General features: G+C 38.2%; 6 protein-coding genes across 6 annotated transcripts; 1 reads left to right on the top strand and 5 right to left on the bottom strand.

Moving 5' to 3' along the window:
- LOC145905519 (ER degradation-enhancing alpha-mannosidase-like protein 2) lies at nt 1-4,509 on the bottom strand. Its single transcript, XM_082992745.1, has 11 exons — nt 4,247-4,509; nt 3,987-4,137; nt 3,467-3,572; nt 3,120-3,245; nt 2,647-2,858; nt 2,323-2,464; nt 1,967-2,091; nt 1,523-1,667; nt 1,119-1,240; nt 679-850; nt 1-443 (listed from the first exon to the last, which is right to left on the bottom strand). The coding sequence occupies exons 1-11, from the start codon at nt 4,339-4,341 to the stop codon at nt 139-141; spliced, it is 1,701 nt and encodes a 566-aa protein (XP_082848871.1). The 5' UTR covers nt 4,342-4,509; the 3' UTR covers nt 1-138.
- Nucleotides 4,510-4,777: 268 nt separating this feature from the next.
- LOC145905322 (G patch domain-containing protein 4-like) lies at nt 4,778-7,208 on the bottom strand. The gene is made up of 7 exons (XM_082992491.1): nt 7,133-7,208; nt 6,677-6,750; nt 6,377-6,469; nt 5,924-6,031; nt 5,651-5,811; nt 5,235-5,292; nt 4,778-5,167 (listed from the first exon to the last, which is right to left on the bottom strand). The coding sequence occupies exons 1-7, from the start codon at nt 7,179-7,181 to the stop codon at nt 4,832-4,834; spliced, it is 879 nt and encodes a 292-aa protein (XP_082848617.1). The 5' UTR covers nt 7,182-7,208; the 3' UTR covers nt 4,778-4,831.
- Nucleotides 7,209-7,214: 6 nt separating this feature from the next.
- LOC145905319 (cap-specific mRNA (nucleoside-2'-O-)-methyltransferase 2-like) lies at nt 7,215-9,812 on the bottom strand. The gene has a single exon (XM_082992488.1). It carries the CDS (start codon nt 9,810-9,812, stop codon nt 7,569-7,571), a length of 2,244 nt encoding a protein of 747 aa, XP_082848614.1. The 3' UTR covers nt 7,215-7,568.
- A 971-nt stretch (nt 9,813-10,783) lies between these two features.
- Nucleotides 10,784-15,446, top strand: LOC145905320 (dolichol-phosphate mannosyltransferase subunit 1-like). The gene is made up of 11 exons (XM_082992489.1): nt 10,784-10,921; nt 11,207-11,378; nt 11,710-11,882; nt 12,241-12,388; nt 13,180-13,310; nt 13,372-13,471; nt 13,544-13,654; nt 13,924-13,949; nt 14,005-14,100; nt 14,468-14,651; nt 14,980-15,446. Exons 1-11 carry the CDS (start codon nt 10,857-10,859, stop codon nt 15,082-15,084), a joined length of 1,311 nt encoding a protein of 436 aa, XP_082848615.1. The 5' UTR covers nt 10,784-10,856; the 3' UTR covers nt 15,085-15,446.
- Nucleotides 15,447-15,570: 124 nt separating this feature from the next.
- On the bottom strand, nt 15,571-18,319 carry LOC145905321 (uncharacterized). Its single transcript, XM_082992490.1, has 5 exons — nt 17,999-18,319; nt 17,541-17,678; nt 17,241-17,486; nt 16,834-17,024; nt 15,571-16,413 (listed from the first exon to the last, which is right to left on the bottom strand). Exons 1-5 carry the CDS (start codon nt 18,267-18,269, stop codon nt 16,282-16,284), a joined length of 978 nt encoding a protein of 325 aa, XP_082848616.1. The 5' UTR covers nt 18,270-18,319; the 3' UTR covers nt 15,571-16,281.
- A 636-nt stretch (nt 18,320-18,955) lies between these two features.
- On the bottom strand, nt 18,956-21,972 carry LOC145906138 (uncharacterized). The gene is made up of 5 exons (XM_082993549.1): nt 21,691-21,972; nt 21,064-21,203; nt 20,479-20,590; nt 19,770-19,945; nt 18,956-19,263 (listed from the first exon to the last, which is right to left on the bottom strand). Exons 1-5 carry the CDS (start codon nt 21,803-21,805, stop codon nt 19,141-19,143), a joined length of 666 nt encoding a protein of 221 aa, XP_082849675.1. The 5' UTR covers nt 21,806-21,972; the 3' UTR covers nt 18,956-19,140.
- Between the last annotated feature and the right edge of the window lie 2,425 nt (nt 21,973-24,397).

Below are 24,397 nucleotides of genomic sequence, written 5' to 3' on the forward strand. Positions count from 1 at the left end.
TCATTGCACCATTATACGCAGTTTGTATTTGCTCAAAAAAGAAAATTTTCGGCTTTTAATGAACACAGTACACTTGTGAAAGTTGTGAACTTCTATTATTCCAGCTGCTCTAAACGACCCATCTCCATTGGTACTTCATCAATCGTTGGCAAATATTTGCCCGTACCGACTCAACCTCATATGGTACGGCAGAGGTTTACAGGAAAATCTCCCATTTGTCACGCTAACGTTTCTCATCAAATCTTCATCTTCCGCTTCGACGTAAGTCCGAGGTACCCGGTTCGAATCCCGGGCAAAGCGGTTTACTTGAAACACGTGGCTCGGGTCAAAATCTTGCACGATTTGCCACGTCGCCGATCGCTCCTGCTCTCGCCGCATGGTGTCGCAACAGTGCAGAGCGCTTACGTCAATCGGATGTGCTTCCGTGTTGAACACGTAGCCGCCTGTACAAGCGACACACGGTAGTTTTGGATGCGTTTTTTTGCAACTAGGTGTAAATGGTCTAGTTAATTCTAGGCTTTCAAATTTTTTTACGGCGATTACGTCACAATGTCAAACATGTACAACACTCTTGACGTCACGGATGGTTTTTAAAAAAACGCAGTATCCTTTTCAAACTTTCTTGGCGTTTAAAATTACCACGGTTCATGACAGACTATTTTTAAGAAGTGTTCAAACCTGCGCCGAGGAGGCATTTTGTCCCGTCCGGCATCCGACGCACGGTGGCGCCCTTTCCAATACCCAGCAACTCGTTGTCGGGGTCGAAAAGCAAGTAAAGATATTTCACAGTTTCGGCGAGAAAGAAGGATTCCATGCGATTGTCCAGCGTGTGGTCACGAACATCTTTGACCTGTGGTGGCATAAAAATGATTCATTTTTTAGATGAGGATTTCGCTGGCGAAAATTTTTCTTTCCTATGATGAAGCAGATTTGATTTTTATTCCTACAGCATGTCCAATAATCAGAATTAAAATACAATTACATTCATATAACACTTTTACATCGCTCTGTTCCATGTAAAATACGCCTCATCATTTATATCTTTTGGCCAGCCATAAATCTTTATTTCATTTCAAAAAAAATAAAGCAGTGCAATTGGTGCAATTTGATAACCTTACCGTTGCAAATCCACATTCAGTCCTTGAGGTAGTATTGATTGCCTGTAAAAGTGATTCCCCAAAATCCAAGAAGGAAGGGTCTTTTATTGCACGATACAAATACATGGTGCTTTCTATGAGCTCTAGAAACAGTTTTTACTGATTATTATACGATACAACAGGGGTCCGTAAATGGAAGGTCAGGACCCAATTTTGGGTCACCAGGCTATCCATTTTGGGTCGTGAAAAATAAATATGACAACACACCACTTTAATCAATTTTTCTTGTACTAAAAATTTCACAAGATGCAATGTACGGAGGGTGTTTTCCCTGCTGCCATTGCTTGCATTTGCAAATGATGACTCCTTATGTCACATTTATATTCTTGGGCATGCTGCATTGTTATTCTTGTAGTTAAATTCACCTGGTCTAAGAGGATAGCCTTCACGTTTTTGTATGGGCATTGAATGAGGAATGCTGAAAAATTCAGGCGTGCCTCCGTATCTGTGCCAAACTGAATGATAATTTAGAAGTGTTTTGTGAGCGCTTTCAACATCCCCATACAGAGTCTGCATAGAATGTAAATGAGGTCATTTATGTACATACACAATATGATTCTTGCAGTGGGTCAATGTGATCTAGAAATGACATTTGATACACTAGAAGTATGAACACAACACATAATATGACCTAGGGAGGCAAATTTAGGAAACAAACAAATAATAACATTGTTTTGCAACAATGGGGATGCAATATTTTCATTAAAAATACAACCACAAATTGACTAAAAGAGTTTTAATTTTAAACTGCGAACCAGTTTTTAAACTTGTTCTGAAATTTATTTCAGGAAATGATTATTTTTACAAACCTGAAGGCCAGGCCAAAAGGCATCAAGAGATTGATGGACTGGCATGGTAGTGTGGCCAGTGTTCATATTAACCCACATGTACCAGTCGCCCTGCTTTATGTGCTTCTCAATTGGAACAAGAAATTCTACACAAACAGGACTTAATTCCAGTGGCTTGAAGTATGTTTTCAAGTTGTATCTGTATTCGTAAACTTGGCATATTGCAGGAAAAAAACATTTGTCAAAAATGTTTTGAAAGTCCTGGTTTAACTAACATCCGATGTAATGGTTGTTACCGCAATAAATGCCTGCTAGTAATATATCATTGAAAAGATATTCACATAAACAGTAGTAATCATAATTACGGCCATACATACCTCGAAATATGTCCATTAGTTCAGGTTTATTCAACATAATGGCACCTTTCACCAGATACTCGAAGTAGGAATCGACACCAGCACCAACCCCAGCATCCAACGCTGTCCATTTGCCAGTAACTACATTTACATGGTTTCCTATCTAGAACAAAAAACTCAGATGACAAAACATTATTATGTTGCCATCATGCCAGTAGGGCATACAGCTAACTCAAATCTGAAATTGGCAATTATTTAATATATTAAGTACTGCAAGTTAAAGAAACATTTTAATACAAATGTTTTTTGGCAAAAATAAAAAATGAGCAAAAAGATTATTTTTACCAATCCTAAGGGGGACTTTGTTTCATTTAGGGCCTCCATTGCCCTTAATGCTACTTTCTCAAAGACCTGGTCTCCTGTTAATCTACTCAGAGTGCTGAATTCCACCAAAAAAGTTCCTACTCCTGCAGTGCAGGTTTCAGGGGTCTCTTTTGGATCCACTCCATACTTTAGGTTGACTGTTCCATAGGGCATTCCAGTTGGTGTGTCAAAAGCTATGAATAAAAAGTCCTTTTTCTGTTTCGTTAGTATGTTTGAAACCAACCATTGCAAATTGTAGCATGCACGAAAATAAAACAAATCACAGTAAATTTTAACAGCTTTTTAAACCTGATTTGTAAAAATTTAAATAAAAAACAAATCAATACATATTCTAAAAACAAAGAGAAAATGGTTTTCAAAAATTAAAAAATTACCAGTTCTTTCAAGACACCAATGGCAGATGTATTGACATGCATAAGATTAAGTAAATTTACCAGGTAATAACTTTCTCGCCAAGTCAGCTGCAAGATTTAACAAAGGACCTTTACAAGGCCATTCAGGATCAACTTCCATTCCAGCTTGTTTTGAAAACAAATGTGCAGAGAGCAAACCTCCTACAACTGTAAAGAAAAATAATTGCAATTTCAGTTGTTTCCTGAAATTTTTGATAAATGTGTGTCAATTATGATAAAAATATCACCAGTTTAGTGTTTACTACACAGCATACACAATTTTATTGAAAGCTATGGAAAATATAGCTTTTACATTAATTTGAGATAACACACCATTTAAACACATTTTAGTTTATAATTACAGATTACATTTTTAAGTTGTTTCATACCTCTAATATTAGTCTCAAAAACAGAAGCATTTATGTTTTGGTTGAAATCCAAGTTGTCCACAAGGAGATTTGCAACCCTTCTAAATTCCGTATAATTTCCCAAAATCTACAAAAACAGCTGTTTCAATAAAAAATTGTTCTTGGGTTGCTCTAGAACAGTGATTCTCAACTGTGGCTCTCAACCATCTATTTTGCAATCCTCGGCATCGGGACAATTTAAAATCAAATGCGGGGGTCTGATTTAGAAGAACAGTTCATGTGACACCAGAAACTAAACTTTAAAGTTGGTAACAGTGGTAACCTTTCAAGTATGGGGCCAATTGCATTTAGATCAGTTGTCTGCTAACAAAAAAGGTCTTTCCAAATCAGGATCTCCAGTCTGCTTCGACCGGCCCAATTTTTATGCGGCTCCCAACGAACTAGAGGTTTTGAAGTTAGTTCTGACACTAAAACAGGCTGAAAATCACTGCTCTATACTGTCATGTAATAACAATTCTAGTAATTTAATAAATAACCTTACAGCCAGTGTGTCCAGAGCATCTACAAGAGTCAGGGAAAAGCTACCCCATGTATTCACCCCATCACAAGTTAATGGTCGAAGCTCATCGAATGGGTACGCATTTTCCAGATAGCCGTTGTACGCATGGTAGAAAACCTCCTTTATCTTTTCCCTGCGTACACCCAGATTTGTACATATTATTGTCGCATTAAAGAAACCACTATTGTCATAACACACATGAAATATGCGACAATAAAATACAAAATTTTAACGTAACAAACCTCATCGACGAAAAATACTCTGGGGAATGCAGTTGGACGCTTTCAGGCGCCGCATATTGAAGAAAAATGATGAGCAAAACGCAAGGTTTCCACATGGTGCAAGTAATTAAAACCAGGACGGTCCCACATGAACAACATTATCACAAATGCATGATACTGGATACATTCAATGTGCTACCAACGTTTCAGCGGGATTTTTGTGTGAGTGAAATCAGCGTCGAGTTCATCTCCAAGGAAGTTGTGGATTGGAAGATTTGCACAGATTCCTTACATCACGTTTTGACAAACGCGCTCAACCGTGGAAATTACTCAGCATATACGTACGCGACGGAAAAGAAAACTTACCTTTCTCAATTTTTTGAATAAGGCGTATTTGTAATCTTCTGTTCTTTGATAGAAAATAATACTGCAGAATTTTTGCTGCAATACCCATCGTCCGAAAACCGCTTACTAGTTCAAACAAATCCTAAACCATTTTCACCCACAACTCGCATAAGAAACCAATGCAAATCACATTTATATTTTATTGGCACAAATTTCCTAAAAAGAAGTAAAAATCTGCACAACGCGATTTTCTGAAATGAACTATTTAACTTTAACTGAAACATTCTTAGCACCTTTTCTTTTAGTCCTCTTTTTGCTAGGTTCAGTGGAGTTTTCATTAAATTCGTCACCTATTTCAACCGGTAAATTATTTGTTTCTCTTTTTTTACGCTTCTTTTTCTTCTTTTTGCAATTGTTCACAGCATTTGGGATATCTTCATCCAAAACGGGGGTTTCTAATTTTTGACCCAGGTTTTTTTTGGATTGGACTGGACTGGATTCAACCTCTTCACCAGCTGGTATGTTCACATTTTTTAACTTCCTTTTCTTTTTCTTTAACTTTCTTGGGGCATCTTCTTTGGGTTTCTCTGTCAATGTCTGTTAAAATAAAAATACACAATCACATATTGAGGCACACAGGATGACCGAAAACAAAATAAGTTACTTCTTGTTCTGCCAGCCTTGCTAATTTGCCACTTTGCTTTAGGCCATGTCTTGCACCCCTACAAACAAAATGGTTTAATGTAAACTTATTAATTTCTAAATTTTGTAGCAATTTTTTACAATCTACTTTCAGATCTCCAAATATGTAAATTTTTGGTGAGATTAACTGGTCTTAATCTTACTTAACTGTTGGTCGATTTAAACATCCATAAACAACACAAGTATTTCAAGACAAAATATGGCAATTATATGATTCAACCTGAATGGCATATAAATATATCATAGAAAATACAGAAAAACAAGTAGATTTTTTATCGTGAAAATCAACAGCTTTTTGGTTATAGCAACAAAATTCTAAGTTGAGGTTTATTTCTAAATTACATGCACAATTCTTTTTCAAAAAGGAATATTTCATACTTATGAGCTGTGCGACCACCGCAGGCATTGAGTAGGTCGTCATCAGTAAGCATTTTCAAGTCCTTAGTTAGAGGTCTGTGTTTTTCATTTTCATCGTTTTCATCGCTTGATGAGTCAGCAAATTCTGTCTTCTCTACGAGACCATTATTCAGCACCTCGCTCTGTTTTACACCAAACAACACATACACATATGAACATTTTCTGTGCAATTGCAAGTCTCAATTTTGTAGAGAAGGTTTATGACTGCAAGTTAAAGGAAACCAGGATACGCACCTTAATGAACCTTCCGTAGAGCATGCTTTTTGCAGTTAAAGATTTTTTATAAACACTTTTAGTACTTGTTGTGATGCTGGTATCCGAGACAGACAGGACAACACCATCCTGGTGATATAAAACACTTATCAGTACATTAGAAAATAACCTTGTTATTATTACAATACAAATAACACATTCTTTTGACACAATATATAGAAATTCAATAATTTAAGTGCTTGTAATGGAAATGAAAATGTCATAAGCTGTAAACTACACAAAAATTCAACTAAATACTCCAGTGTGTAATATGCAATATCAACCATTTCACTAAACACTATTTAGTTAAGATTTTATGACCCTTAAACAAATATGCGTTAATTTTATCTCCTGTTATAATACACTGGATGGACGAAGACAGCTAATTATGTTGTTGAACAACAAAATAGCTCTCGCATTTCTGTTCAAACTCACTTCATGTTCTTTCACAGTTATATTTTTGCTTGCTGTTTCGAAAGCATGTTCCCACCAATGGAATGTGAACTGTTTGGATGCATCGTGTCCTACCTGCATGAAAAGTAAAAGATAAGTTCAAAAAATAATTTCCTATTGACTAGTTGCATGCAAGACCAAATCAATCATTTGCGAGTTTCGTTTGCATTTCTAGCACACACACCCTGATTAAATTGATTTCAATAGTATGATTGGTAATTTTGGTTTATGTTACACACATAGGCATACAACAGCGATAGAGATCAAAACAGTCCGACTTACCCCAGTGGAATCTGCCTTGATTGAAACTTTTATTGGCTCACTCATTCCATTTTCCTCTCTGCCAAGTCCTTTACCTGTTGTTGCAATACAGTATTACTGTATTTACCCAATAGTAATGGAAACCACATGCAATGATGTTTCAAAATTAATGTAAGCCACCATTAAATTTAAACCGCCTGGACATGTTGAAAGTAATTTACAATGCGTTATTTCAAGAATGTTACCAAATCTGTCATTAAATATTTGTGAATTGGGCTGGTATATACCATGAAACAGTTGCTGAATTTTATTGAAACATGAAGCCACAGACAAAATATTGGCGTGACATTGAAAACTGTTAGCCATAACAGTAGTAAAAAACTTTATCAGCTATGGATTACACTTTTTTTTTTTTGAGTAAATATGGTATTTAACAAAATAGAACCAAACGAAATTGGCAAAGGTTAGTCCTACTACCTTTAGTCCATCCATGCTTTTCCATATGATTGGCAGCAAATGCTGCCATTTTAATTGCTAGTAAATTACTACACAATCTGTCAACAAACAAAGAAGAAACTTGTAATTAAAAAAAAAGAAATTTAAAAAATATACAAAAAGATGTAAGCTGTTATGGAACTACAGTGTAAGATCAGTGGAAGAAAAAAAAAGAACAACATAGAATCAGTTCACATGAATTGGCAAATGTTGCCGTATTTTTACGTCATTGTGCAATAACAGACATGAGTATGAATATGTTAAGTATTTTTTTATAAAACATGCATTAAACACTATTCTCTAAATACACTCAGGAAAGGCACATTTGTGCTGGACTGTAAAAGAGGCCATGATTAACCCCATACTGGATACAACACGGCCCATTCGTGTTAAACCATTGAAAAAAGCAAGGCAATAATCAAGATTTCATTTCAAAGCTCTTCTCATGTTTATATGTCAAGTCAAGCAAACAGAGCTCATTTGCCTCTTTGAGAGCCGTTGTGAAGATCTGCTTGGGATCCTTTGATTTATCGCCCATTTCGGACATCATAAGTTCTGTCACAGGAACCAGCTCAACAATATCAGAAAAATCCTCACTGCATTCTTGCAATATTGCCATTAACTCCTGAGCAGCATTTTGTGGAGAACTTCTTAATCCTTGTGCCAGAAACACAACTGCAGGTGGACAGAAGTCCTCATTGACCTTAAATGCTTGTAAATGGACCTGGTCGAATAGACAGCCCACAAGGTATAGTACATGTGTTGTTATGCGTAGAAGTACAGATGGCAGAACAAAAAAACAGCTTCCACCATTTTGTAAAACCAGCAATGAAGTTACGAAGGCACGAATCATAGATGACCTCATGGTAACCTCAGGCCACAATTGTGGTGAATGTTCTATAACAAGGCTACAAAATACAATGTTGGCAACATGGGAACCTTTGGTATTTGCAGTTTGAAGATGAACTTGGTTTACCGAACAATTGGGACTGCATGATTGGACAAACGTTTCGAACCACTTTAAATAATTCTGTCGTTCATGATTAGTGTCAGAGAACACATTTAAAACCATAACTGGTCCACTGCAGTCACAAATAAGTTGACCAAGGTAATTACATAATGTTTTGCTAATTGCTGAATCAGGTTCCAATCTCTCCGGGCCGTTTGGTATAGTTTTCTGACCTACAGTTTCATGGAAGGCATTGGAGTAGTTCACAATGATGTCAGTGGAACAATAAAGAGAGGAATTAATTTGTTCAGGAACCAGACCTCTCGTAATGGAAACATTACTAACTGCAGAATCATCAGAAAGGCAGAATGACACCACTGACTTGTCCCAGACATTTTCCACAGCAAATGGTAAGTCATGGTTGTTTTTCTGCATGACTCGCTGGTTAAACGTCCCCTCCATCTTCGGAGTCTGTCGTATGTGAGACTTTGTGACTGGCATTCTCACTATGTAAGATGCATGTGGCAGGCGGCGCATTTCGCACAAATCAAAATATTGTTGCGTGAAGATTTGTTGCAGGTTTTTTATAGCTATAGTGTAGTGCCTTGACCTATGGTGAAACAAATGCAAGTTGCGTTTGATTGCAATCTGCTGGTGCGTAGAAAATGACTGAGCACAGTTAATATGCTGTGCAATGAAGCTTTTCGGAAGTTGGTGCTTGGAAAAGAGAGAAACTCTGTTTTTGATGGCGCTTTCGAATGGAAACAGTTCAACCATTTTGTCTAAGTATGGTTGTGCAGCCAGGTGACCACAGTAATCAGTGGAAACAACATATGCTTCTGAGTTGCCTGCTTTGCTTGTTGCTGGTTTGATGACAGTGACAGAACTGAACAAGCAGCAAAACAGGTAAATAAGATTTAGCGAATGATATTCTAACAAGGTAAACATCTTTATAACAAATGTGCCTCCTTTACTAAGGAGCTGCAAAGCTGTAAAAGCCTCTGTGTACTTTAAATGTGCAACAATGGTTTCTTGTTCAGCTGGGTTACTTTGGCAATTAAAGCTTCCATCAGCTGTTACCAAGTTTATCTCATTGTCGCCCAAACCATCACGACACTTTAGTTTCAAATTGTCAAGAAAATCGTTCCTGAGAATGTTACCAGTGTTGTCGGTACCAAAAAACCAAGAGTCTGCAGTCCCGCATATCAACCGATCATCCAAAATGCACTGGTCCAAAGTATTGCCTTCATGGTAAGGATTCAGTGCATTGGCAATCCAATGATATTTTAAACTCTTGAGGTGATCATGTGACTTGAGAAAATGATTAAGACTGCATATAAAGCCACCCGGTGCCTCACACAAATGAACAGCATTTAAAGTGTCACTAAAATCTGGTGGGATTATGAGGTTATGGGACAGAATTTCATAAAACTTGCACCATGCCTGTGTCGGGAGTTCGGGTTCCACTTTACGCCTCACAGTTTGCAGAATCTTGCCAGCTGGATTCACATAGTTTGTGTGTCTGTTCCATTCCTTGATGTCGTAACCATTAAGGGAACTTTTAAGTTTGTTTAATTCCGTCTTCAAGTGAATTAGTTCTTCAACATCTTGGCCGTCACTGGTAAACAGGTCTTTGGCATCTGGCAGTTCCCAGTTGTGTTGTGATTTGTCATAGTTGCAAATTTTTGTAAATTTAATTTCATTGTCGTCCATCTGCAAAAAGTTATACATATACATTTTTACAATGATTTAATAGTCTGTTCTTCTGGCACAATAAAAACGTAACTTTATTAAACGACGTTTCGCCTGCTATCCAACAAGGCTTCCTCAGGGTAATGGTACTGGTACAGCACACAACCAACACCAAGAAAACGTCAAAACACATTATATTTTTACAATGTGCTAAAATTAACCGCTCTACATTTTATTTGAGAGACATCCATCCGACCATCCATTGTAACCAGCTGAAAAAAAATTATTTTGCAACTTGCAAACTCTTAACGTCATAAACTTTTCCTATCCGAGTTTGGTTGACAACTTCCTGCTAAGTTATCATCAAACAGTGGCAATTTCACTATTCTATGAGTTTTTACGATATCCAGAGTGGTTTAGCGAAATAGATGTAACAAAATACTATCTCAAACTTATTAAATAAAACACAACTTCCTCTTTGGCTGCCAGGAAAGTGGGGAAAACGCTAGCTGTTGTGCTATAACGTAAAACCCGGCTATTTTCCAGTAAAACAGCATGTTACTTATTCGTCACACATGGTTGATTGCTTTACTGCGAAAACTATCGACAAGTTTATAAACCCACAAAAACAGTTTTTGCAAGCGCGATGCCGAAAAATATCGAAGCCTGTATAATCATAGAATACTAAAACATGGAGTATTCTATGGTATAATTCTACCTTTTTAATCACACATTTTACCATTTTTTACATTAAACAAACAAGAATATGCTGCAGGAAAAATATCAGTATTTGCAAAAAACATTTTTTTGCATAAAATGCTTTTGCTGTTTTATATGCTAAGCGATACATTATCTTTAAACCTGAATGCATTATATCCGAGCGAGATGATTTTAATCATAAGTTTTACAATGTTTTTATGACCGCCAGACCAATCAACGCGTCATAAATACTTTGTTTTAATAAGATTTCTATGTGTTAAAAATTGTGACGTCAAAAATTAAAACAGTGCATGTAATTTGGTTAGAAAACATCGCATCGCGGATCCCGCAGTTATTCTAATAAGAATGGAGGACAGCGAACACAGCACAGAAGAATCTTATCGCAAACTCGATAAGATAAAAACTATCAGGTTTGAATAACTTTTCGTCTCAAACTATTTATGTAACTTAAGTGAAAAACTTGATATTGCCTACAACAGTCATTGATGTGAAACTAACAGTTGGTGTTTGCAACGAAATCATAATACGTTGCAGGTACTCCAATATATATTTAAAACTTCCTTCTTGGGATAGCCTGCATTTTTAAATCTCACACAATGACTAACAGCCTTATTTAACTTATTTGTTATTCTTCAAACCGTTGTATACACAGTTTCTGTTGCTGTAGTGACACATAATATTGTCCTTCCTTTTAGACAGAAGACCATTCAGCTTGAGAAAATAAAAAACACAATAAAAGAAGCTGTGCAGGATGCGGAGGAGGAACGGAAGTCGATGGAGGAATACAAAAATGAGTTAAATCATTTGTTGCAGGAGAAAATGGCCCACGTGGAGGAGCTTCGACTAATTCACACAGATATCAATACTGTAAGTGGATTTATGCTTCGTACTGTTGCTTTCGCAACCCACCACCTCCAAGTTCTTATGGCAGATGGTGATTATCCAGCACGATATCACCTCTACATGGGCATCAAACTCAATAACCTATTGGTTTTATCGGTTTCCATGCCATTTTATGTTCATTGTTCATGTGCATAATAACTTAATAATATATAAAAAAAAGTAATTCTATTTTCCAAGCAAACTGATTGTTAAACAAGTTGATTTTATTTTTGCCAATAAAGTTTTGTGATGCAAACAATGCCAACGATAAATCTCAACCCACAAAGTTATGCAATGATTTGTATTTATTTTTAAGATGGAAAGCCTGATCAAGCAAAGCACAGCAGATAGAAATAACACATTGAATGAAGCTCAAAAACTACTGCAACAATACAAGCCACTGAAACAAGAAGTAGACTGCCTGAGACAGGACATTGGATTAGACCGAAGTTCTGAGTTGCTTGAAGAAGAACCAAGCATATCGACAGGGTATATTAGATATATACAAGATCAAATTAAATTTAATGTTTTCAAATATATGTATTGTATTGCTTTGTTATCTTGTGTTGCATAGCATTATGTCTGGCTCCCAAAATATGATATATAATTTGTTTTCATGCTTTCATTATTTTAAATTTATGTGGTGTTTGATGTGTGACAGGTTAATTCCCAAAGGAGTTTGTAATGATGTGCAAAATAAATCCAGCATACAATTTCTCTTTTGTAGTTGACAAGCAAAACAAAGTATACCATTTGCAATTGAACCTTGTACTATAGTGTTCTAATTTTTTATTGTACTATGCTGTTAACCAGAACCACTTAAGTCTACAGTGTGTGTTTGCTTTAGAATATTGGCAAACGACATGGCACTGGCTTCTGACCCCGATAAACACCAACCATCTGACATGCCAACACTCTTAGTGGAATCACAAGATTCATTTCCACCAATGTTGTCTAATGACACCAAACAAACTGCTCAACCACCACCTATGAAGGTAACACAACCTTGAACTGTTTATTATACATAACATGTATTTTGTTATTTTATATACCAAATTGGCATTGGAACTCTACGGGTGAAAGAGTTATAGTGCACTGTTATGTTACTTTAAACAATGTTTTGCTTTCAGGCTTGCTTGTCATGTCACCAACAAATTCACAGAAATGCCCCAATTTGTCCTTTGTGCAAAGCCAAAAGTCGTTCTAGAAATCCCAAAAAGCCCAAAAAATCAGTTGTCAAGCAAGAGGAACAATGAATATAATACACATGGGAAATTGCTTTTGCCTTATCATCCACATACTACAAACAACATAGAAGCTGCTGTTTTATATTTTCAATGCTACAATTTAAAAGGATTCTATGTTTAGCTGTGTTTTAAAAGTCTCACCATCCACCTTTTGTTGTTTAATATTTTTGTATGTTGTACCTCACTGAGATCACATTTTTTTACGTTTTATCACCAATATGGCTTTTATGTTACTGTGTTTCATTAGGTGCTGCAGAACATTTTGTAATCATACTATTCCGCAATCATTTTAAAATAATTTGTGTCGACAACCCAAAATGCAGTAGCTTTCTTCTTGTCCTCCAAAAATCCTGTGTTTTTTTGCTGCTAAACCCAGTCTTCTAGCACTGTCAAGTGAACGATGATTTATGTTCAATTTAGGGCCATTTTGCGGTGTTTCATTTTCACGCTGTGCTTGTCCATGGTGTTATTCGCCTCTCTGTTCATATGTACTGTTTGCACGTTTTAGGGAATGCCGAATAGTACGTTTTAGGCAAACTGTGCTGGAAAAAATCCTTATTCTTATAATGACTGAAACCAAGAATAAGTATTCTGTCCTTTTGCCTACCTACAATGAACGGGAAAACTTACCTATAATTGTCTGGCTCCTCGTTAAATATTTGTCGGAAAGGTCAGTCATTTATTTATCCTACACTTTTTACTCCAAAAACCTGTTTCCTACTTTAACGCAGCGATCTCACGTTCGAAATCATAATTATTGATGACGGTAGCCCCGATGGAACGCTCGAGGTTGCGAAAGAACTGCAAACGATATACGGCAGTGATAAAATTGTAAGTAGTGTCACTCAGAAACGTTTAAAATCCTATTTTTTTTTATTTAACTTTATGCATGTTGTGTAAAAGATCTTGAGACCACGGGAGAAGAAGCTGGGCTTGGGGACAGCTTACATACACGGAGTTAAACACGCTACTGGTAATTTTGTCATCATTATGGACGCAGATCTGTCTCACCACGTAAGTTCTACAAAAAAATTAACCTAAAACATGATTTAAGACTTTTTCTAGTGAGCTGCAGACAGCGCCATTTTCTTGACGTAATACCTCTCATCAGTGCAGCTATGGTGTAACTTTTTGTCAACTAAACAGCCTGCAAGAGACCTGTTACGGCAAAACAAAGGCCCCGTCTGCAGCTTATTAGCTAACATTATTGGCCCTATTGCTTATACATGATTAAGACTTATTTGCAAAAAATATACTTAATTTGTGCTCTTATTGTGTTGCAGCCGAAGTTCATACCCGAGTTCATAAGGTCAGTTTGTTGCTGCGTAATTTTCAACAATGACATTAAACTGTTTTTATTCCAGAATGCAAAAGAAAGGCGATTATGACGTAATAACCGGAACACGCTACGTCGGGGAAGGTGGGGTGTACGGCTGGGACTGGAAAAGAAAGCTTGTTAGGTAACTTCACGTAACTGTAACTCATATACAAGGGTATTACCAGATCGCTTACATCACAGCTTGCTGGTGACTCTTTTAACTGATTAAAAATGTTCCGAGGCCTCCTATGTTGTATAGTGATATTTTATTGCAACAGATAATTGTAATGACCTGACTTGAAACTGAAAGGGGCATAAATGGTAATTGACAACCAAATGTTGTGCTTACTGCGATCACCAGTTTGGAAAGCACTGGCTTAAGCTACGTGACACAATACATGCTGATAAAACAGGTGTATGCCTCGTCGATTACTTGCCAGAAATTTAAGACACCTTGGTTGCAGGATTTGACAGTCGAGCCCTGACGTTTTGTCGTTGTTTTATTGCAGTCGAACCGCGAACTACATCACACAAATACTTCTAAGACCTGGAGTTTCAGATCTAACTGGAAGCTTTCGGCTTTATCGCAAAGAAGTATTGGACAGACTTGTGCGCTCATGCGTGTCCAAGGGTTACGTGTTTCAAATGGAAATGATGGTGAGGGCGCGCCAGTACGACATGACCATAGCTGAGGTGCGTTAAACTGTTTCTCACGTTCGTGTATTGGTTGGTTAAATACTGCCCGAAATGTGTAAATGAGTTAAACTCTGTTATTTGGGTCGTTTCGGCTTGTGCCAATTGTCAAGAAGTTGTTTATATTACATAACTCGCCAATAGCTGTTAATACATTTCTGTTGCATTAAGATTTATATCCCAAAGTAGACAAAATTAGCAAACCGTTCAAATTAGCTTTGTTTGCCGATTGCGAAGATAGCTTTCCAGGTATAAACCTTTGCATCGCATTATTCATGATTAAAGTCACCTATTATTTTTTGTAAAACTGTGTCCTTGATGCTCGCAGGTTCCAATATCGTTCGTCGACCGGTTTTACGGAGAATCAAAACTGGGCGGAAACGAAGTGTTCGGATTCTTGAAAGGCTTATTGTACCTTTTCGCAACCACGTGATTGTGATCTGTTCATGCGGAACAAAGGTTAAAACTGCCAGTTTAGTATCGGCCGTTTTCCCAACTGATCCAAGCTCGTTCGACCACCTTAATTCCACCTTTTCTTTTGCACTTATGCAGTATATGACCTATTATATCATGTTGGTGCATTGTGTTGAATTCCAGTGTCTACCTATTACGTCATTTTGCGGCAAGTTTTGTTGCAAAGCTACTTTAATGAGCGATCGAATACACCTTCGTGTGCTCGTTAATAATGACATACTCTGTCCATTCGAAAGCATGTGTAATAGCTCTGTATACAGAGGTCCGTGTACTGCTGTTGTGTACAGCATTCTAGCTGTGTATCTACAAAATTATACTATTGGAATTTGCAGCAGCTGATAACGTTCAGTGTTTTCTCTACTGTTGTACGCTCAAAATAGTATCTTTTAAATTGCGACACACCAATTTTGGTTTTCAAAATTGTACTCGTTATATAACTAACTTATGAAACACATGGATCAACCAAGAGATAAAATAACAATTTAGCAACAAACAACGCTATTGAATTAGGAAATCAATATCGATCACCTATTGATCTTAAGGACGCGTTTGGTCAAGAAAATTTGGCATCGCAAGTGCCGGGGCCCCTTGGAGCCTGGGCAAAGAGAATGCAAATTTCTACCAAAACGGAAACGAAACTAAGAATAGGTGGGGTTTGAAATGAACGCGTCAAATATGGCGACGCTATTGGTCCGGGGACACAAAAGGCGAATTTTCGCCGATAATGAAGAACTTGGCGGGTGTATTTCGGGCATGATTAAACTTGTACATGTGCACATGAAAGGAGTGACGACTAAATACTGGGCTCGGCCCTTCCGGAGAAACCGTGCTGACTGTGTACCACATTTTGTCTGCGCTGGGGCGGAATCGCGTTAATGTACATTACCTACACGGGATTCTTTGTCAATTTGCGCTGGGAGTGTCATTTGTGCACGAAATCGTGATGGGGCTTTTGGAGAAAAAAGAACCACGATATAAAAATAATCAGTGGGCATTGATCGAAAAAAACATAAAAATCCTCTACGCGACAGAAGGTAAATAAAACCCAGATCATTTATAGACACAAAGCTTACATTAAAAATGCAATTGTACGGTTCAAGTAAAGCTGGTATGTACAGCTTGCTATATTGGTGCAATAAATCTGGTAACTAAATCCTCATTGCAGTCCGCTTTTCATTACTTTCATATAACCGTGACTGTCAAGCGATTCTGCATTGCTTCGCACTGAGGGGAAACCATCACGACCAACGACCACTTGGTTTGGGCTCATGGTTTGCTGGTCGTTCACCTGAAAACAATTGGTTTCGTTTACAACACTCTAAAAGAGCAAATTTACACTTGTATGCAGATGAAGGGGATGCTCTTGCGTGAAAAGATGAGCTTAGCTATCCCTTGTGTGGTTCACTGGCATCGTAGCCAAGGTAATTTGGAGAGCAGTATAGGCGCGGTATGCCCAGGGTCGCGAATTCAAGGCCATCTGGACCTTGACTTTACCAATCTCACTTTGTAGTACTTTGGGTGCGATGCCAATGAATCAATTAAAAATGTCTGTTTGTTCAAAACACAGAAATGCCTTCACTTAGCGATTTCAACTATCGAATATCAACCGTATAAGGTTCACATGCATCGCAGCATTGTGGGCATACACCTGACCAACCCTTTTTGAGATAACAACATTCGATTTTAGTCAAATTCACACCCAATATACCTGAGAGGAATCATGGCTTTGTGTCATGTTAATATCTCCTGGATTGAGGATAATTTGGTTGGGGGACATGTTCTGCGATGCCGGTGCCGGTGGTTGACCACCAGGGGCGCCGACGTTTACGTTAGTAGTCGGTTGCACGTTTGTCTGGTTGATGAAAGAAATGATCTGCGAATCAGGTCTGGTTCTAAACCCTGTAAATTGCGACACAGTTAGCGATATAAAATGTGTACGTTTACGCCTAAGAAAGACTAAAATTAAAGTAATAGCAACAAGTAAGGTCGATAGAGTTTTGTGATGTTGCAACGGAAAGGCTGCAGTACGATGTTTCGTTGCTATGCGATTATTCTTTTCGTTATGTATATACTTTTCACCGTCACTGAATATGCTTTCGAATTTTGCTCACTTACTTTTCATGATGCATTTGGCCAAGCCCACGTCGATTGACGCCAATAGAAACGCAATCCACGCGAGGAAAAAGCTGTGTTGCAAAGGGAACTGGTCTCCCCACTGGTAACGATCGAAGAGGGCTACAATGCAGTTCGTGCCGTTCCCCAACACCGATTCAGGCAACGTCCCAACATCCCAAATATCCGCAATTTCAGCGTAAACCAAAAAGCCAGTCCATATTGCGCAACCGACAAACAACAGAAAACCTGCAAGAAATTAAAATTTTATCTAAAATGAATGAAAGTGTTTGTTGTACTGACATGCTATGGTGCAGAAGACCCAGGCGACTTTGGCAAGCCCCTTCTTTGGTACGCACAGGATTACGCACAACAGAATGAATGCGAATACCTCGAGAGCCGTGGATGCGCTCAACAACGCCAGTGCCACTTTATCTTGAACTGGAACAAAAAAAATGTTTTTCTACATGGCTGTCGAATAACGGAACACCAGCAGCGTGCTTTCTTGGGTTTAGTTTTAGCATAATGTTTTGCCGGTAGATGCACAATGGGACACTGACATTTTGTGAGGTTAGACGAGAAGTTGCCGATGGCACTATTAGGGTTTTAGAGTATAGTTGTACAAAATAACTTCCCTGCCTGCAACCCTTTAAAACATACTTCCCCCAAAACCTGGGTAAAAAACATAAAATCATCAACTTGCAGTCAACACCATTTGTCACCAAAAAGTGATAAGCGCAAGAAATCCTTTCAAACTTTACCTGTTTGGCCATTCAGATGGTTGGCAAGTTCTTGGAGTGAGCCGCCTTCACCACTGGCCCGACTTCTGCACTCCTGTCCTTCATAGCAAAGCTGATACAAACCGACATCTATTCCCACACCCTCCTCGTTGTTCGAACACTCCAGTTTCATGTGCAACCAGCCCGTAGTGAGAATACCGACCAGTGAAGCGGTGATAGTTACCAATAAAGTTACCAACGCTACAATGGTTACGACTTTTACTTTTGCTGTTCGTCCTTCGCTTTCAGTCATGCTGTGAGTTATGTTGACGATGGGAGACAGAAGACGTTCTGAACGCAAAACAAACTGAAACACCAATAACAATTCGAAGGTCACGTTGATTTAGGCAAAATATTTGACAGTTTAAACATAAATATTCTTAGGTTAACCCTTTAAAAATGAAAGTGCGCATGTAAGTGTGACAAATCTACTGTCCTTTTACGACTGCTTCGATTACCTTTGTTCACTAACCGACCACTTCCTTTTTGAGGAAACTCTTTTTCTTTTTAAATCCGCCTGAGTTTATGGCACCATTTAGCGGACACATATTTTTGCGATAAGTGATTTTTTCTCAATGCATTTTATTCATGTGGGTGATTGCGCTCAGTTATAATGTATTGGCACAAAAGATAACCAATCAAAAAAAAAGAAATATCATAACAGAAAGTCGAGTTTTTGCTCTGCTTGTTATATAGTTAACAACATACCCCAAATAGTGCGTCGTTTTGTTGTTGTTGGTGCGTCGCAAGCTTCCAACAAATTTTAGTACTCTAACAAACTAGGTTGCCTTTCTGCTATTACGCTAAAAAAACACTGAAAAATTTTTATCAGAGAAGATTTTAACATTTTTGCGTGTCACCGGTTTATAGAAGTTTGGAATCATTGGTTTATAGGTAATGTGGACCTTTTAGCATTGTATGTTCAAGCAGGTGTTTGATAAAAAACTCTTTGAGAAGGAATTGCTTTTGCGGTGTTTTATTGTGAAAAGTTACATACAGAATATAATGCCGATATATTATGCAAGATCAGCAATGTGAAACAACATCAATCAAGCGTTCAAGCTGTGACGATAATGCAAAACACAGACACCAGCAGACACGTGTTTTTTGGGTGGACATTGAATTTAAGACCACTGGCACGTTTTGGATCCGTCGACGTGTATGACAGGAAGACAGGCCTTCGAGAACGGCAAATGTTGGCGTTCATGGGGAAATGGTGGTGAGCACCACTCCGAGGGGTCGTAGCCCTATAAGTATACAAAAAGATTTTTATAAAATCACTTAGCCTAAATATCGACAGAAGGTTAAGATAGCTGCATTCGTGGCAGTCGTTTATTGGCTTTCCGCCATTGAATCTTTGTAAATTTTGCAGGTGTGTCGCAAGAAAGCAAACCATTGGTGCAAGCCTTCTCAGTTACTTAAAGGAGATTTTTAAAAGTTCTACCAGACTTACTGTCAATGTACACTGACGTAAAACTGTTTGCTTAGATCTGACAAATAGCCCTTATTTAGACATTATCTTATGACCATCGACACCAATACGTGGTTGCAGAAACTGTTGATGTCTTTGTAGACGTTACCGTTTTTCTATTGTTTGCAAAAAACTAGCTGACTCCCATCCGAAATATCTTGTTTCAAACAACGTAATTTAATGCATGGATGTAATTTTCGTTTTTTTTTGCCATTTATTCAAAGTCATAATTGTAATAATAATCTTGAGGACATCAAAACGGTAATTTACGTAAACACCAACCATTGGGCACTCATGGCGACTTCCTGCCATATGGTTACAAATCTTGCATTCGCAGCCGCTCCTATAACGCGACATCAAGTTGCTTCGCGCAATCACTTGTTGGACTATTGGCGTTCGGTCCAGGTTGATGATATCGACGCAAGACCAGATATTGAGGTGTCCAGCCGAAACGGAAACTGAAAAATATGTTTTGGTGATGCAATAGTTTTTGAAACCTGTGGATTTTCTGGGTCGATGGCTGTTTACGGGTGAAAATTGATTATGGCTTGTGTTATATGCACAAAATGGTTCATAAGTTGGGTGTCATTTAAGATGTACAAAGCTCGCCGCTCGAATGTTAACTAGCGTGTATGGTAAACGTAATTATTTCAAAATATTACAAAAATACTGCAATTCTTGCTGTCGGGCATGGTATTCAAAAAGAATTGTTCTTCTGGCACTTAAGTTACGAAAGTGTTTATTGTAACCAACCTTTCGTCCACCATCCGGCGAGACTTTCTCAGGGTTATGTCGCAACGATGATGCATCGAGCGCATTAAACACAAAAATCTGAGGAAGTCTAGCCGGATGGAAGAACAATACTTATTAATTACAAAAAACAGTATACAAAAATGAATTGAAGTTTTCAAGTCGTTTGCAAGATTTAAACGAACCTAAAAGCACAAATATATACGAGAATGCTTTCGGTTAAAGGCAACAACTCGCTTACTTCCAATTACTGCATATCTGAATCCAACTCGGAGATACATTCCGCACAGGTCCCGGTTCGATAGAATATACGTAGTATCAACTTGAGACAAATCGGAGTTGTTTTGATAAATCTAAAATAAAACTGTAGACTTTTTTTCTTCGAAAACGGGAGATATATTGGTGAGTTTGCTTCGACACTGTCTTTGGCCGCCAAAGTCGATTAGTTTTAAAGTGCGGCAATGAACACAAGCGTGTAAGTTTTTAAGGTTCAATACCAAGTTTTTCTTATTTAATGTCTTTCGTTTGATGTAAGACTTCAAAATGTGCCAGAAATGTGTTAGGCTTTACGGTGGTCGGCAAACCATACGACCAGTAAACTCTTACCAATTAGTAGTAATACATGGTCCGAGGAGAGCAAATTGAAGAATGAGTGGATGTAATTTTGTTGCACAATTTTTTTGTTTGTTGTCAATTATGGTTAATAGGTTATTCCATAAACTAGATTGCAAACGCCTATTTGTCCGTTTTTATCACGCGGCCCATTGGCCTGCCAATCAAATAATTGATCATTTCTGGCCACCAAGTCGAAAAATTTGATATATACCGTCAGGTTACTTATGTCATATCTATTGTATCTCGTGTGCTGAAATCTCCAAGGTGTTTTCTCGTCCTCTTCGGTGTTCGGAACAAATTTACCTCGATCTAATTTACCCCGAGTCCTGCTTGTCACCACAAACTCCATTGCTAAAATAAAAAAAAAGAACTCGAGACAACAGCCGGCTTTTGATACAATGTGGCACAAATTAGATCTAATTTTCATGACTTTATTACCACTGCTGTCATTTGTGTTACTATTGCAGGTGTTTGTCATCACGAAATCACTCAGTGTGCCAGTAAAGGGTTGCATGCTGACCGCTGGTCTAGGACATTTCACAGTCTTTGGTGATCTTACTTGTAAAAGTTGAAATAGTTTTTCTTACATTGCCTTCAAATTAGTTAAAAAACATTTGGTTAACCGCATGAGTTAACAGCAGGGCCGGTAATAGAAGGCGCGCTGCCCGATTAGAAACTTTTCTTTTTTGGTCTCCATAGTAGATTGCGGGACTCCCTTTCGGGCGCGGGGCCCCCTGAAGGCGTGGGACCCCTAAAAACGCGAGGCCCGATTTGGTCAACAACGTAAATTCCATGCAAGAATATTTAAGGTAATAGTAAAACAAGTCCTCATACTAACCGTTATCCCCTCGGCAAATGCTTATCTGTTCGTGAGAAAATATGCAACTGCATGCCGACGTCTCCATAACAACCAGCCCCACAACGGTTACCAGCAGCAGGACTTTGAAAGACATAATTGTTTAGTGTTGTTTCACGCAAGATCTAATATAAAATAATATAAAAAAATAACTTTTCAGCACAGTTCCACTCATTTGTTGAGTAGGTTTGCTTTATTTTATCTCGTATTGATAATTATTACTATTGTAAGATATCAGGATGATTCTCAATAGAGACTGCTGGAATTTTCTGACTTCCTTTAAAAACAACGCAAAATCTTTAATATTTTGCAACACTGGTTTCCAATTTCTGACCGCAGCCATTCAGATAACATCCATATTTGAATCGAGTCAAGTTCCCAAACATTCCGTCTTTTATACAATTTCTATCGTCTCAAAAAAAAAAACTTTTAAAGGCTGCAAAAGGCGCAAGACGTGCAAAGGTGACCCCAACCATTTTGCCCTTTTTCAAAAAACTTCTATCGGCCCCAGGTGAAATTCATGAAGGTTTCCCAAACGGTTTGTGTATGCGTTGACTATTTCCGCATTGGTCCGTGTGGCGCCCGAATGAACCCTGGAACGGGAAATTACGCCATTATTGTTCCGGTTGTTTAGGCTGCCTTCACGTATAGGAAATGTCAAGTTCAAGTTCAAGTTCAAGCAAGTTTGCGTTTAGAAGTACACTCGTCAATAGGATTGCATCAGCTGCATTCCATATTCTTCCATCAATCACTTTTACTCCCCCGCAAGCTTTTGATATTTAAGGTATGGTTTTGGGCACATCGCCGACGTTTGTATAAACAAGTGTCCCTGGGAACGCTTGGACGTCTTTGGAAAATCAAAGCCATTAGAAAAGGGGATGCAATGGCGTAAACACAAACACTCGATAATTTTATCGTTGAATTTGACCTTTATTTTTTGACATCCTACGAAACAACGGAAAACTTGCAAGTTTTAATCAAGAAATTTTGAACAAGAACAAAAATGAGAGTAACAATTTTTTGGGGATGTTTTGAGCATTACCCAGAAAAAAATTGCAAAGAGTTTGCAACAAAATCGCAACATTGCGATACAACGTAAGGTTTCTTTGAGTGAGCAAAAAAAAAAAAGGCAATGAGTGAGCAAAAAAAACACTGCATGCATTCTGATTTTGAGCAGGAGTTAATATTTTTAGCAACCGGTTCACAAATTCGTATAGAACATGTAGTGCGTCCACTGGTTGCATCAACTTTACATCAATATTATGCTGTTATTACGCTAAGCACATATCACAGCAACAGGATCCACCAGCCAACCACGACACAAATCCACATGATAAACAACTGAAATTGGAACACATTAATGCAATGTGAAGATTCGTTGCAGTGACATTATGCTGCTAATTGTTAAAAGGGAGCGGCGACTTTACTATAAACCAACATATGTTGAGTAATCGATTTAAGCAACAAAGCATGAAACAATTGAATCACGTAAACACTGGTAAAAACATCTTTTTGAGGTGAGCACAGCGCAGAATTTAAAACCAGCTGCACATTTTGGACCCGTCATTCTGTACGATGGGAACGCAAGCCTTTTAAAATGGGCGGTGGGGACCAACAAGAGATGAAGTTTCGCACTCCACAGCAGCGACCAAACCCTGCAAGTAAATAAAAACATCTTGGGTTTTCGAATTGTTCAGTCGAATCCTTTTAGCAACTGCGCTTAGCTGTTGCGGATGTGAGAAGTTTAACATACGGTAGGTTAGAAGAAAACGACAGCCCAGCCTTCGGTATATGGGTCCAAATTATGTTTTTTGTTAAAGCAAGATTTACCCAAAGGTGCTTTTCCAACAGAGTTTTGAACCATCCACCGGCAGCGTGGTGCTTTTCCAATGCCGAAACAGTGTGTCTTATGTACAACTGCTGCATGCTGCCCCGTAAAATACCATTTAAGGGTCAGCGCCGTAGATTATTTTCGTACATTCAAGAATTGGCTGCGAAACGCGACTGACGTATCAAGATGGCCTAAACATTGTCTATTTTCAAACCTGAAAACTTTCAATTAGGTTTCAAGTGATAATTACAAAGCTTGCGTATTGTTGTGTATCCTCGGCTATTACCGCCGCAATGGTCGCATTTGGCGCCCAAATCAATGTGGAACCGGAAAACTACATGCCACTTGCTCGGGCCGTTTCAGGCTGTGATGTCGCGAATTGATGACAACTTCTGATGCCAAGATCAAGCAAGCGTGTAGTCGATGTATTGGAAATTCACATTTTCGTCATCTTTTGAGAAATCTCATTAGGCCTCACGCCAACGCACCGGCGGGAAACGGCATCGATTAGAAATATCAAATCAGGCGACCTTTTCTTGTTCTGGATGAACTTGAATTTTCTGCACTTGTCCGTTCCCGAATGCAAGACGACAGTGGAAACACGCCAAGATGCAGGGCCCATTTACAGACTGTGGTGGAATAATTAGTCGGAAAGTTCACATTTTATGTGGAATATTTCATACTCTCAATCGAAACAGACGAGAAGAAATTTTTTGTCCTTTTGCACCTAATTTTCACAATTTCACGTCACTATTCATTTACGAAAAGCATTATACGTTAAAAGTAGTTTCATGGATTTTATCAGTGTAAATTCTTCGAAGTGTTTGATTGCACAGAAGGTGATTTCGTTAACAACAA

This window comes from Ascidia mentula, chromosome 6 (genome assembly GCF_947561715.1).
Source record: "Ascidia mentula chromosome 6, kaAscMent1.1, whole genome shotgun sequence".
NCBI lineage: Eukaryota > Metazoa > Chordata > Ascidiacea > Phlebobranchia > Ascidiidae > Ascidia > Ascidia mentula.

Bases quoted from the DNA above. Each gene is read 5' to 3' on its own strand.
- LOC145905519 (XM_082992745.1), bottom strand. From the start codon at position 4,341: ATGTGGAAACCTTGCGTTTTGCTCATCATTTTTCTTCAATATGCGGCG. The intron at 2,092-2,322 runs GTATGTATGGCC...CTGTTTGTGTAG, and splicing joins ACTAATGGACATATTTCGAG to AATTTCTTGTTCCAATTGAG. The intron at 1,241-1,522 runs GTGAATTTAACT...AACTGTTTCTAG, and splicing joins AGGCTATCCTCTTAGACCAG to AGCTCATAGAAAGCACCATG.
- LOC145905322 (XM_082992491.1), bottom strand. From the start codon at position 7,181: ATGGCAGCATTTGCTGCCAATCATATGGAAAAGCATGGATGGACTAAA. The intron at 6,751-7,132 runs GTAGTAGGACTA...TTGCAACAACAG, and splicing joins AAAGCATGGATGGACTAAAG to GTAAAGGACTTGGCAGAGAG. The intron at 5,812-5,923 runs GTGCGTATCCTG...GGTGTAAAACAG, and splicing joins TCTACGGAAGGTTCATTAAG to AGCGAGGTGCTGAATAATGG.
- LOC145905319 (XM_082992488.1), bottom strand. From the start codon at position 9,812: ATGGACGACAATGAAATTAAATTTACAAAAATTTGCAACTATGACAAA.
- LOC145905320 (XM_082992489.1), top strand. From the start codon at position 10,857: ATGGAGGACAGCGAACACAGCACAGAAGAATCTTATCGCAAACTCGAT. The intron at 11,883-12,240 runs GTATATTAGATA...TGTTTGCTTTAG, and splicing joins GAACCAAGCATATCGACAGG to AATATTGGCAAACGACATGG. The intron at 13,311-13,371 runs GTCAGTCATTTA...ACTTTAACGCAG, and splicing joins GTTAAATATTTGTCGGAAAG to CGATCTCACGTTCGAAATCA.
- LOC145905321 (XM_082992490.1), bottom strand. From the start codon at position 18,269: ATGACTGAAAGCGAAGGACGAACAGCAAAAGTAAAAGTCGTAACCATT. The intron at 17,679-17,998 runs GTAAAGTTTGAA...TTTTTGTTCCAG, and splicing joins CCATCTGAATGGCCAAACAG to TTCAAGATAAAGTGGCACTG. The intron at 17,025-17,240 runs GTAAGTGAGCAA...CGCAATTTACAG, and splicing joins GGCCAAATGCATCATGAAAA to GGTTTAGAACCAGACCTGAT.
- LOC145906138 (XM_082993549.1), bottom strand. From the start codon at position 21,805: ATGTCTTTCAAAGTCCTGCTGCTGGTAACCGTTGTGGGGCTGGTTGTT. The intron at 21,204-21,690 runs GTTAGTATGAGG...TTTTTATTTTAG, and splicing joins CATTTGCCGAGGGGATAACG to CAATGGAGTTTGTGGTGACA. The intron at 19,946-20,478 runs GTAAGCGAGTTG...CATATTTTTCAG, and splicing joins CAGATATGCAGTAATTGGAA to TTTCCGTTTCGGCTGGACAC.